This window comes from Sminthopsis crassicaudata, chromosome 6 (genome assembly GCF_048593235.1).
Source record: "Sminthopsis crassicaudata isolate SCR6 chromosome 6, ASM4859323v1, whole genome shotgun sequence".
NCBI classification, from domain to species: domain Eukaryota; kingdom Metazoa; phylum Chordata; class Mammalia; order Dasyuromorphia; family Dasyuridae; genus Sminthopsis; species Sminthopsis crassicaudata.
Window position 1 is genome coordinate 29,513,163 of NC_133622.1, and position 12,471 is coordinate 29,525,633.

General features: G+C 31.8%; 1 protein-coding gene across 2 annotated transcripts in view; it reads right to left on the reverse strand.

Annotated features, from left to right (window-relative positions):
• The window catches only part of LOC141545636 (WD repeat-containing protein 19-like), a 128,156-nt gene that overhangs the window by 65,621 nt on the left and 50,064 nt on the right, over positions 1-12,471 (reverse strand). For both annotated transcript variants that reach the window (XM_074272773.1, XM_074272774.1), the window contains 3 exons: positions 4,275-4,424; positions 2,975-3,122; positions 595-799 (listed from right to left, as the gene is read on the reverse strand). In XM_074272773.1, the coding sequence (XP_074128874.1) occupies positions 595-799; positions 2,975-3,122; positions 4,275-4,424 (503 nt within the window). The remainder of the gene's footprint in view (positions 1-594; positions 800-2,974; positions 3,123-4,274; positions 4,425-12,471) is intronic.

Below are 12,471 nucleotides of genomic sequence, written 5' to 3' on the forward strand. Positions count from 1 at the left end.
TTGTCCCAACTCCTCTTTTCAAAATTGTCCACCCTTATAACTGTCACCATTCCAATGTTTTTCACTAGATCACAGATACTTGCAAAACTAATTCAAGTGTTCAAAGAAGGTTAAATACAACCAAGGTATTAGATTTCAAGAGCTTCCATAACAGGTAAGGAAATAAAAATAATAAACCTGACTCCACCCCCAAATCCAACTCTGAGTGAGGGAGACCAAGAGGGAAATACCATAATTATGGAGCATGGAAAACCTGAACACAAAAGATAGCCTGGTCAACTGAAGGACACAGAAGGAAAAAAAGCAAGATGGGAAATTGTGATGGAGACAGAGTCTTGTTCCATGTTTGGTGTTGTCCTAGATTGAACCTCACTATTTATTGACTACAAGTAGAGAATAAAAAAGGGCTCAGAGTACTATAAATTCTAGTCAATGAGCAATTAAGCCAGGAAACAGTATCTATGTGTTAACATATTAGAACTCAAGGAGGACCTAGAACTTTGAAGAACTTAAGCTAATTTGTAATAATTATTTTCTGGTCAATTCATAAATCAGTAACATACTAGGCAACTTGACTAAATAAAAATGACATACCTTTTTAACATCAAAGTTTGCAACAGTATTTGTTTCAGCTCATTACTTTTTGACTCTGTAAAATTGTTGAGAAAGCCATGGGTGGTAAGGTAGATATTGTTTATTTTTCCACTCTGTGTCTGGCAGGTTAATTCTCCATTATACAAGAGCAAAGGCTTATGGGAAAAAGGAACCTTTGTGCCTCCTGCCAAGATTACCTTGGATCCTATATTATAAAATCAGAAAATTATTTTTAGAAACTTTTATATCTAATCTTTCCTAAGTATCCAATAAAATATAAAATATACTAGTTGATATAGTAGTTGATCAGTGAGGACAGTCAGAGAAATGTTTAATCTTCAATTACTGAGAAATTTAACTTCTATAATCCCTCTTTTTTACATATATTTTAGCTAAAAAATTTAACAAAAAATATAGTAGGTACCTACTAAATGGAAGGCATATACTCCTATGATTGTCCCATTTCTTTCTAGCTAAGCCTTTACTTTCTGTCTTTTACAACATTAGAACTTATATTTAATAAATATGATTTAAGATAAAGATATGTTGGCTCTGAATACCATCAAAAGAGTTGTTATGAAAAGACCAGAAGGATCTTGTTATAAGGAAATCTTATCTAGGAAAATGTCCCACACATCACTGATCAAGTAGATAGGATTAATGAGCTCCCACTAATTAAAATATTTCATGGGGGGCAGCTAGGTGGCACAGTGAATACAGCACTAGCCCTGAATTCAGGAGGACCTGAATTCAAATCTGATCTCAGACACTTAAGACTTCCTAGCTATATGACCCTGGACAAGTCACTTAATCCCAGCTGCCTCAACAATTCATTGATATATTTTGACAAAAAAGATTAAAGAGTAATTCTGGTCATTCAAATTTGAATTTTCCAAAATTATACTTTAACTCAAATTGATCATCAATCCTTAACATAAACCTGACATTTTTTCTTAATTTGAATGTCATTCAGTGATTATTTGCTTAATACACTGAACAAAAACTTCATGCTTAATTTGAAATTCTTATCCAAGTATTAGACATAATGGGAAGTACTTATTATAAACTCATTGAGTGATTAATCAATAGCCTGAGGATTAATGTTTCAGACTGAAAATGTAGACTAAATTGATAATGAAATCTCATGTATTTCAATAATGTACAAATGCAATGACAAAATCTTAATATTCAGTTTTCCAAAAAAAAAATGTGAACTGAGCCATTCTCCAATGGTCAAAATATATAAACAGGCAGTTAAAAAAAGAAATGTAATATATCAACAACTATATGAAAAATGCTACAAATCATAAATAAACAAAAAGAGAAATACAAATTAAAACAATTCTGAAGTTCTACTTCATATCTACTGGATTGACAAAGGTGACATTGGCAAGTACTGGAAGAGTTATTGAAGAACAAGTATATTAATTTATTCTAGATGTAACTTAAATTGTTCCAAACATCCTGATAAATTGGAAACATGACCAAAAATCACTAAGCTATACCAGAAATACCAGACAGATTCACTTCCAGAAGAGTTTAAAGAAAAAAGGTCTATGCATATAAAAATATTCATAGCACCATTTTTGTAGTAAAGGAGTGGCAGTTAAAGTAGGTACCTATCAAATAGTGGGCAGCTAAAGAAACTGTGGTATATTAATGGAATGGAGTATTAACTGCACATTAAGAACTGACAAATATTGACAATGATAAACCTGGGAAGATTCATTTGAACCAAGAAGACAGAGTAAAATAAGCATATGGAAAAACTTAAATGCTAACCACAATAACATAAAGGAAAGCAACTCTGAAAGGCTTCAGAATTGATTACTATAGTAGCCAATTATTTTTTTTGGAAGACTGATAATAAATACCTCCAGCTTCTTGGCAAAGAAATTATGAACCAGAGGCACACAATCAGATATAAATATGTGGTTAAACAATAGATTTACTTTACTTGATCGCTCTCATTTATTATAAGGGAAAGCATCTATTTAAAAGTAGATAAGGGCAACTAATGAGAAGCAATAAAATTTGAAAGAATAAGAAGGTATTAATAAAATATTTTAAATATTAAAAGAAAATTAAAAAGTCAGAAAGGGACATTAAAAGTCTATTTTAGTACTCTGTTCAATCATATATATATATATATTAAACTATTTACAACAAAAATTCATGATTTTTGTATTAAAATATTGTGTTTGCTTATGATTATTAGATCCATAATTAAAAGGAAAAATTCCTCCTCTAGTATAGGATGGGAAGAACAAAGACAGTTTAGAATTTAAAATATAGCAAAAACAAGTTTGATTTTTTTAAAGGAAAAAATGTGTTTGAATACATGGCATTGAATATTTTAATTAAAAAGAAATTATAGTACCTTGTATAGTATCCTTGTGAAAGACATAAGTATATACTCTATCATCATCATAAGCTATAAATACACCTTTATCCATTGACCAGTTTTCCCAAAGAATGCATTTGACAGTTGGTGGAAAACTTGGAATTTCATATACTGCATCAATTACCTAGGATGAAATATACATATTTATATTTAAAATATTATGTTGGTAGAATTTTGCATTGATCCAACCATTCTTGTGAACAATTTACAACTATGCCCACAGAGCTATAGAACTATGCGTACATTCAAATAGACTTGTGATGGAAAGAGCCATTCCCATCCAAAGAAAAAACTATGGAAACTGAATATGTATCAAAGCATAGTATTTTCACCTTTGTTTTTGTTGTTGTTGTTTGTTTGCTTGCTTGTTTTTTTCCTCTTTCTTGTGTTTTTCTCTTTTGATCTGATTTTTCTTGTGCAGCATGACAAATATGGAAATATATTTAGAAGAATTGCACATGTTTAACCTATATTGGTTTGCTTACTATCTAAGGAAGGGCGAAGGTGGGGAAGGGAGGGAAAAAATTTTGGAACATAAGGTTTTGCAAGGGTGAATATTGAAACTATCTTTGTGTGTATTTAGAAAAACAAAAAACTAATATTAAAAAAAAATAACAATGCATACCCTTTGATCCAGCAACACCACTACTAGGTCCATATCCCAAAGAGACCATAAAAAGGGGAAAGGATCCACAAATGTAATGGAATGCTATTGTGTTGTAAGAAATAACGAGTAGGCAGATTCCAGAAAAACTGGAAGGATTTACATGTACTAGTCCTGAGTGAAGTGAGCAGAACCAGAACCTTGTATATGATAACGTTATGCAATTACCAACTATGATAAACTTAGCTCTTCTCATCAACACAACGATCCAAGATAAAAGACTAGAGATGGAAAATACTGACCACATCCAGAAAAAGAATATCGAATCAGAAAGTAGATAAAAGCATACTATTTTCACATTTTTATAATTTTTTTTCCTTTCTCGTGTTTTTTCCCTTTTTTCACAACATGACTAATGTGAAAATATATTTAACATGATTGTACAAGGTTATCTATAAATATATATATATATATTTGCTGTCTTGGTGAGGGAAAGAAAAGGGAAGGAGGGAGAAAAATTGAACTCAAAATCTAATAAAAATGAATGTTGAAAACTATCTGTACGTGCAATTGGAAAAATATTAAATGGAAAAATATATATAAAAAGAATCATGGATAATTATCTTTTGTAAAATCCAAATTTTGTCCATATTTATTTTTATCAGGACTTACAGGACAATACAGAAAGCCATCACTTTTATCGTCAATGAAAGCCAACCTAGTCCCATTTGGATCTGGAAAAATCTTTCTAACACTGACAGTATGCCGATATTCATTCACATGTTGCCAATCTTCAATATAAAAATAGTGAATTACACCAACCTAATAAAAAACAAAAAGTATCTTTAATTTTAATATAAAACAATAACCCACAAAATAGTATCTACCACTTGTCAACACAGGATTTCTATTATCGAAAGCAAATTATTATTGATTATCTACTACCCATGATATGGATCAGAGATGAATAAAAAACAGTGCTTATGCTCAAAGAGTTTACAATCTAGTAGCAAGTTAAAATGAGTACTACATTAGAATATATGAATTCAAATTCCAACTCAGTAGTTTACTGCCGAGAAGACCTTGGATGAATGTAGATTAATAGCTGGAAGGAACCTTAGAGATAATCAAGTCTAACCCTTCCTATTTGGGAGATAAAAAAAAGTTGACCCTCAGAGAGGTTATAGCTGGAATTCCCAGCCAGGATCTGTGACTTTAAATCTAGCATTCCTGTCATCATACTATGCTGTATCCCAATTCAGTCTCTTCATTTTATATAAGAAGAAATGGAGATCCAAAAAATTGACTTAACCAAATGATATAATTATAATTGTGCTTTAGGAAGATTTAATAAGGCAGCATGAAAGGGCAGAATGTAAGGAGAGAATGAAGTCAGAGACTACATAGTAATCTGTTAAAATAGTTGGAGCAAGAGGCACAGAGGACCTACATTGATGATAGCAGTAGTAATGAAAGTAATAAACTGATGCATAGTGAAACAAGCATAGATAAGAATAACAAAAGAAAACAATCAGTAGATCAAATGACATTCAAAAAATTAAAGATGAAACATATAGCATCCCATTTCTTAACAGAGAGCTAATGAAGAGATGCAAAATGAGATAGCTGTCCTCAGATATAGCTAATGTTTTGTTTTGTTGGATTTATTTATTATAAGTAAGAACTATTACTTGGTGGAAATGTAGACGTGGTAAATTAATTGGAAGAGGGGAGGAAAGAATAGAGAGAAAGGAACCAGATTACTGTATATAATCTTAGAAGTCAGAAGAAAAAATTTTCACAAAATCACAGAAACTGAATTGAAAGCTAATATGCATAAAAGTATACATTTTAAATACACAAAATTAAATTTTAAAATTATAAAATAGGACATAAATAGAGCAGTTTTGTTACTACTTTGTTAAATTATATGCTTCGGGTATCAAAACTGCACTAAGACTTTTGGGGCACCCTACATTTTTTAAAATCCAATGTTTATATAATAATTCACATTTCTTATACAAGTGATTTTTTCCTATACATATTGAGATATGTATTTGTGATGATCAGTACGTTCATGATAGAAAAGTAAATATAAGTAAAAAATTAATAATTTCTAAAACAAAAAGGAAAGCAATTTTTAAAACATTTCAGAAGTAGACTCGGCAAATCATTTGTATAGGATAAGGAGAAGGGAAGAATCCAAAAGAACTCCTAAAATTTCAAATCTGGATGACTAGATTAATCACAACACTGTTATAGTACAGGAAAAGTAGAAAGAAAACCAGCCTGGCAGTTTGAGGGGAAAGTGGTAGAATCCAGTTTCAGATAAAATGAATTTTAGATCTCAGTAGAACATCTGAAATAGAGTTGTCAGTTGGAAATGTGATATTGGAGCTAAGAAATTACTTCAGAGATATAATTTGAGATATACTTCTTAGCTGTGGAAATAGATGAAACTGCCAAAGGAAAAAGTATGGAAAGAAATAAGGGCCAAAAACAATCTTCAGAACTAAGAGTTAGGAGGTTTTGAGGAAGGAATAGAAACCAACAAAAATGAATGATCTCAGGGATCTAATAACTTATTCCATAATTTCAGTTGTGCCCAACTCTTCATAACCCCATTTGGATTTGGGGTTTGTTTTTTTTTGTTTTGTTTTGTTTTGCTTTGACAGAGATATTGGTATGATTTGCCATTTCCTTCTCCAAGAACTAGAATGACGTAATTATCTTGGAAACCAATGGACGAGTCAAAAAAATCACAAAAATCTGAGGTGAAGACAAGTCTAACCAGAAGAGGAATCTCCTTTGTACATACTGCCTGGCATCTTATAAATGCTGTCAAATACTGCTTAGTCATTTATCATCTCTTTGAAAACCTAAAGAGAAGATGAACCTGTTCTCTTCCCAGCCAGCTCTTTTCACTTTTGGACTACAGTAGTTTTGGGGAAATGAATCCTTATATTGACTCTAAAATTGTCTTCCTGTAAGTTTCACCCACAACTCCCAAGTCTGAATTCAGGGGTCAAGCAGAACAAGGTTAATCCCTTTTTCATGACAAATTTTTGGAATAAAAATGATATGAAAACTTTTTAAAGGAAGAAATGGTTAACAGTAACAGCAGAAAACAGAAAAGATTTAGGATGATGAAATCTGAGAAAACTTCATTTGACAAAAAAAAAAAAAAAAAAAAAAAAAAAAAAAAGACAGTGCTTTCAGTTGAGAAATGGAAATAGAAATAACAAGGAAGTAGATGGGAAAGTAGCATAAGGAAAAAGTAATCAAGGTATTTGTCAACAAAATAAGCAAAAAAAATTAGGATGATAGCTTGAGGCAATGACAACATAGATTTTTTTTCCAGGAGAAAATTGATTTGAGCCTGTTTGTAGGAAAAAGAGAAGTGAATGGGAAATTTTTTATATTTCTTCAAAAGAAGACTATAAATTAAGCAAGCTATGGGATCAGATTCCTGTTTCCCCCTGCCTTTCCTCCCTGGCAAATAATTCCCAAGATATAGATGGATAAAAAAAAATTCTGGGAAGGTATAGAATAGATTGCCCTGACCCTTATCTACCCAGTCCATATATTGAGAGCACATGTCTTAGGGTCAGCAAAAAGCATGTCTTTGCATATATATGAATTTATATGTTGCTTCCCCATTCACTGTAGATTTCATGCTTAGAATGTAAGGTCACATTCTCAGTCAATGAGGATGAGCCAGCATTGGGGTGATGATGGGGGAAAGAGGGTGTTAATGTTACATCATGGAATATATATATATTGCCCTTGCCCTTATATTCAGGGCCTCACTTTCCACTCCAGAAAGAAGGAATAAAACATTTTCTTTATACCTTGAGAGATCTGAGATTTATTGGGTGGATTATGTACCACATGGAAGGAAGGAGACTGAGGCTGCATATAAGACAAATTGATGAAGCAAAGAGGTTTATTCCTCTGAATAAGATTTGACTATGATATGAACAAATAACGACCCAGGTGAAGTAAAAAAATAAGTCTCAGTTCACTTTAAAAAGTCTTTGGGTACAAATGAAATTAAATCCCTATAAATTCAATGCAAATTAAAAGAACTTTCAGGTTCTATCTCACATCTTTTAGATTAGAGGGAAAATGGATGAGACCAAGCCCACTTCAGATTACTGATGGAAAAGACTTCAGAAAGACATGAAAGGAGCTAGTCTGCTACAGTAGTCTTTAGGGAATTTCCCTTTGGGTGAGATCAAGTCTTCCCTTTTTTGGCTCAACCGAGTTATTTCCCTTCCAATGAGAAAAAAATCTCCTTTATTATGTAATCTGCCGTACATATCCACTCATGTATACCTTCTTAGATTTTTGTTTTGCTACCAATCTGGATAAATGGCCTTTCTTGGCTAATTTTTAATATGTGTTCATTGTGAAATTGGTATTTGATAGGAAGGGGATAAAATGTTGGATATACAGCTTGGGGTCTTCCTTTCCTCCCTAAAAATGGCAAAACAACCAGAAATTGGATTAAATTGCATCTCCAGATAAATAATATTTGAAGGAAGGACATGTTAATTATTGGTGGCATTTGGGAGCTGCTCTAACAATTCTGGAGAACAATTTGGAACTTTGCCCAAAGGGTTATCAAACTGTGCATACCATTTGATCCAGCAGTGTTTCTACTAGGCTTATATCTCAAAGAGATCTTAAAGGAGGGAAAGGGACCCACATGTGCAAAAATGTTTGTGGCAGCCCTCTTTATAGTGGCTAGAAACTGGAAATTGAATGGATGCCCATCAATTGGAGAATAGCTGAATAAGTTATGGCATATGAATGCTATGGAATATTATTATTGTTCTATAAGAAAAGACCAGCAGGATGATTTCAGAGAAGCCTGGAAAGACTTACATGAACTGATGCTGAGTAAATAGAACCAGTAGATAGATATCATTCTGGCTGAGTACCTTTCAACTCTTAGGAAACCAAAGAGGCCTCCAACCCAGGTTTCTCCTCCTGACAGAAATGCAAGTCTCTCTTGTGAAGAGAAGAGGATAGGGATGTCTATTCTATCTCTTTTCAAACCACACAGGGACAGCCCTCACAAGTGGGTCTCCCCTATATGTACTTTGCTAGTGACTATGCTTTTTAAAATAGTGATATAAGGATTAAGAGCTTTGAATAAATTACATAACTATATAACCAGTCTATATTTGAAGAGTCCTGGTATTCTAATAAATAGATGTCATAACTTCACACTATAGACAGATGACCCAAAGTTTTCCACACTCTTCTTCAGAGGGTCTCTCTCCTCTTCTTTACTTCTTAAGAGAAGTTAAGGTTTGCAGATTTTTTTAAGTGTTTATTGTATTCTTTGGATTGCTCTGACTCCTATTTCCTTAATCTTTTGACTTTACTTTTAATAAGCATTTGAAAGCAAATCTAGAATTTCTAGTACATTTTTGCTTTCCACATTGTTTTCTAAATGTTTCATTTTTCTTATTTTTAATTGGATAATATGGCATAGAGATTTTTCTACTGTATATACCATCTTCTACTATTTTTCTGTAGTTCTGCAATTAATTTCTCAGGTTAATTCTACCATGATTGGTTTGATGACTGTCCTAAAGAATATTTCTTAATTCCATTTTTCTGTAGTTCTTACCATGACAAAGGTTGTTATACATACACTTATTCTCATATTTTAATTAAAGAAAATCTATTCATTTTTATTTTCTTTCAAACATTATGATTTCAGAATACATTCATTCTCAATGATTATCACAAGTTTTTAATCTCTCTGTTTTGGTAGAGTTGGTTTATTGGTTCAAATTTAAGAAAGTCTTTTTGAAATTCTAGTCTAAGTATTTCTATCCATTTTAAAATCATTTTAGATACAAGAGTTGCTTTGAAAATGATCTTTTTCTCATTTAGGTAAAATTTCTGAAGTTTGTATGAAGTGGCAATTTTCTATGGCATCAGGTTTTTACATTTTTCCCATTCAAATTTTAGTATCTCTACAACTTTAGTTGTTATTTCATTTAATTTGGGTTTAGGGAATAAAGAATTTTTCACGATTGCCCTGCCTTGGTCTACAACAAAGTGTTTACCCATAATAGATTTGGACTGTTCTCAATTTTGTCATACTATATACACATGATACATAATAAGCATGCCCGAATTAAAATCATTTTAAAAGCACTTAAATAGTTTGCCTGCAATCGTAGTCAGGGCCACCTACAATGAAACACTTCTCACATGTTGGAATATTGTGTTTCTGATTTGTTCCAGCGTTATCTTGATTTCTTAATAGTATCAAAACAAGAAGGAACATCATCTGTTCTTTTGTCCTTTGTCTTCTATGTCAAATATCTTTGTGATGGTCCTGAATAGGGCCTACCTACAACCCTCTACCACATCATCGGTATCTCTTAAGAATCAATAAAATAGGTATCACCAGATCCCAAATTACAAGCTTGGGGGGAGGGGTGTCTTAGGACATACAAATCCCTACTGTAAATCTTCCTGGATAGCACTGCCATTATATTATCTGTAGGCTTTGAAGGGACTATTATTATCATTTATTGAAACTATAAGGGCAACCTCCATTTTGGTAGACTTCTTTCATAAGCAAAATAAGCATTTGTATTAAGTGTGATTTAATCTTTTTGCTTATATTTAAGAGTTAATCATTTTCTTTGAAGTAGAACTGCTAGTAGCCTCATAAATTTGTGGGCTAAAAATTCAATGAGCTTTTTTACACTTTATAATTTTTTTTCAAAAGGCTTTAGTTTTTCTTATTTTTCCCTCAAGTGATTTTTATCACAATCATTCAAGACATTTATTGGTATCCAAGATGAACAAGCTGCCAGATTTGAGAAAACTGCTATATCTCAAAGACATTCACTGTACATAATATTTAGTTTAATTTGAAGAACCAGCCATTATAAGTTTGCCCCTGGCAACAAAGCACCATATTAAAGCTTCTAAGAATTTTAAATATGTGCCATATGTCCCATAACTGAGTTATCTCAAAACATGAGCATGAAAAAGATGGGCATATATAGCCCAGCTTATTAAGACTTCTCAAATTTTGAAGAACACTAGAATCAGGGTTTCATTGACAAGAAGATAAGAATCAGACCTTCTTTATAAGAACAATTCAGACTCAAATTACATTGCTGCCCAAGGCTCATCATGTAACTCTCACACAGATACTGGTGCTAGTATTAGAACAAAGGAGACTGACAGAGTAATAGGCTCATATCGCAAAAATATCTAAAGGGACCATTAATACAAGATCTGGCCAGATATAAAACTTATTTTCTTCAATAACTCATGTCTTTCAATAAACTCTATTGGAATATAAATGTATTTTGTTTAGTTTTCATTTTTAATGACATTTTCACACAACTACATTTAAGAAAGCATTTTCTGCTAAATCTTGAGGAATGGATAGGAGGATCTGATCACCTTTCCAATCTGCAGTTATGCCCAGAAGTATGACAACACAAAAAAATGGTAAATGCATAAAAGAATTTTTAAAAGGCACCTAAAGATAAACTAATTCAATTCCTTCTTAAGAGTCAAAGAAATAGATTATATGAAGAGACCTGAAGACCAACCTTACTCAAAACTCTCATGATCAGCTTGAATTATCACCATTTACTAACAAGTAATATGAGGAGAATAAAAGAGCTTAAAACAATCTCAACCAATGAGTATTTGTCTCTTTGCCAAGGGAAGCTATTTAACAACCAAGAATAACACCATTTTATTTTATTTTTTATTCATTTTTCCAAATTATCCCCTCCCTCCATTCCCTCCCCCCATGACAGGTAATCCCATACATTTTACATGTGTTACAATATAACCTAGATACAATATATGGAATAATACCATTTTAGAATATAAATACATTTATAAAATCTTACAAAGACACAAACACATATTGTAAAATCAACATTTCTTGTCCAAAAAGAGAACAGCAAATTATCAACAGAATTATATAAGCATTCATTAAATCAATAGTAAAAGAAGTTAAAATAAAATTGAGATTTTATCTCACAGCAATCAGATTGGCAATGATAGAAATATTCAATATTGGAAATACTATAGAAGAATAAATACATTAATAGTTTTTTTTAAATTGCAAATATGAAAAATAAGTTATTAACCTGTTTATACTGTTGACCCAACAACATCACTAGTAGGTATTTATTTCAAGGAAATCAAATACTGAAAGGAAAGCCCCATGCATTAAAAAATATCTATAGTAACACTTTTGTGGTAGCAAAAAATGTAAGCAAAGTTTGTCCAACTATTGAGGAATATTTAGCTGAATTGCATTATGAATCATAATAATCTATCATATAGAATCATGGAAATGACACACAAGAGGAACTCCAAAAAAAAGGAAGGAAGGCCTTTATGAACTTATGCAGAAAAGTAAACAGAAGACAATATGCACACAATGATTATAAGCTCAATTACCATTTAAAAGCAGGTAATTTCTGATTATAATGATCAACATTTACCTCAGAAAACAGAAAATTAAAGATTTCTTCTCAGGAGAGGTAAGGGGCTATGAATGTAGAATTTTATATAAACTGTCAGACTAAGCCACAGTGGCAGTTAATGTAACTTTTTCCTTGTTAACTAAGGAGAGTTCAATATGGAGTAGTATATCTAAGATTAGTTGTAATTTTTTAAAATGCATCATAATTTTTTAAAATTTCATGAAGGATGGTAAAATATAAACCTTGTAAAATTGTTTAAGTAAAACAAGTAATTCAGGGATAAGTAGGAAGATATAGTGAGAATAGTGAAAGAACCAACTGAGTAACCATCCTAAGAGCATTTAAGGATGAACCTAGAAGAACTGACTTTC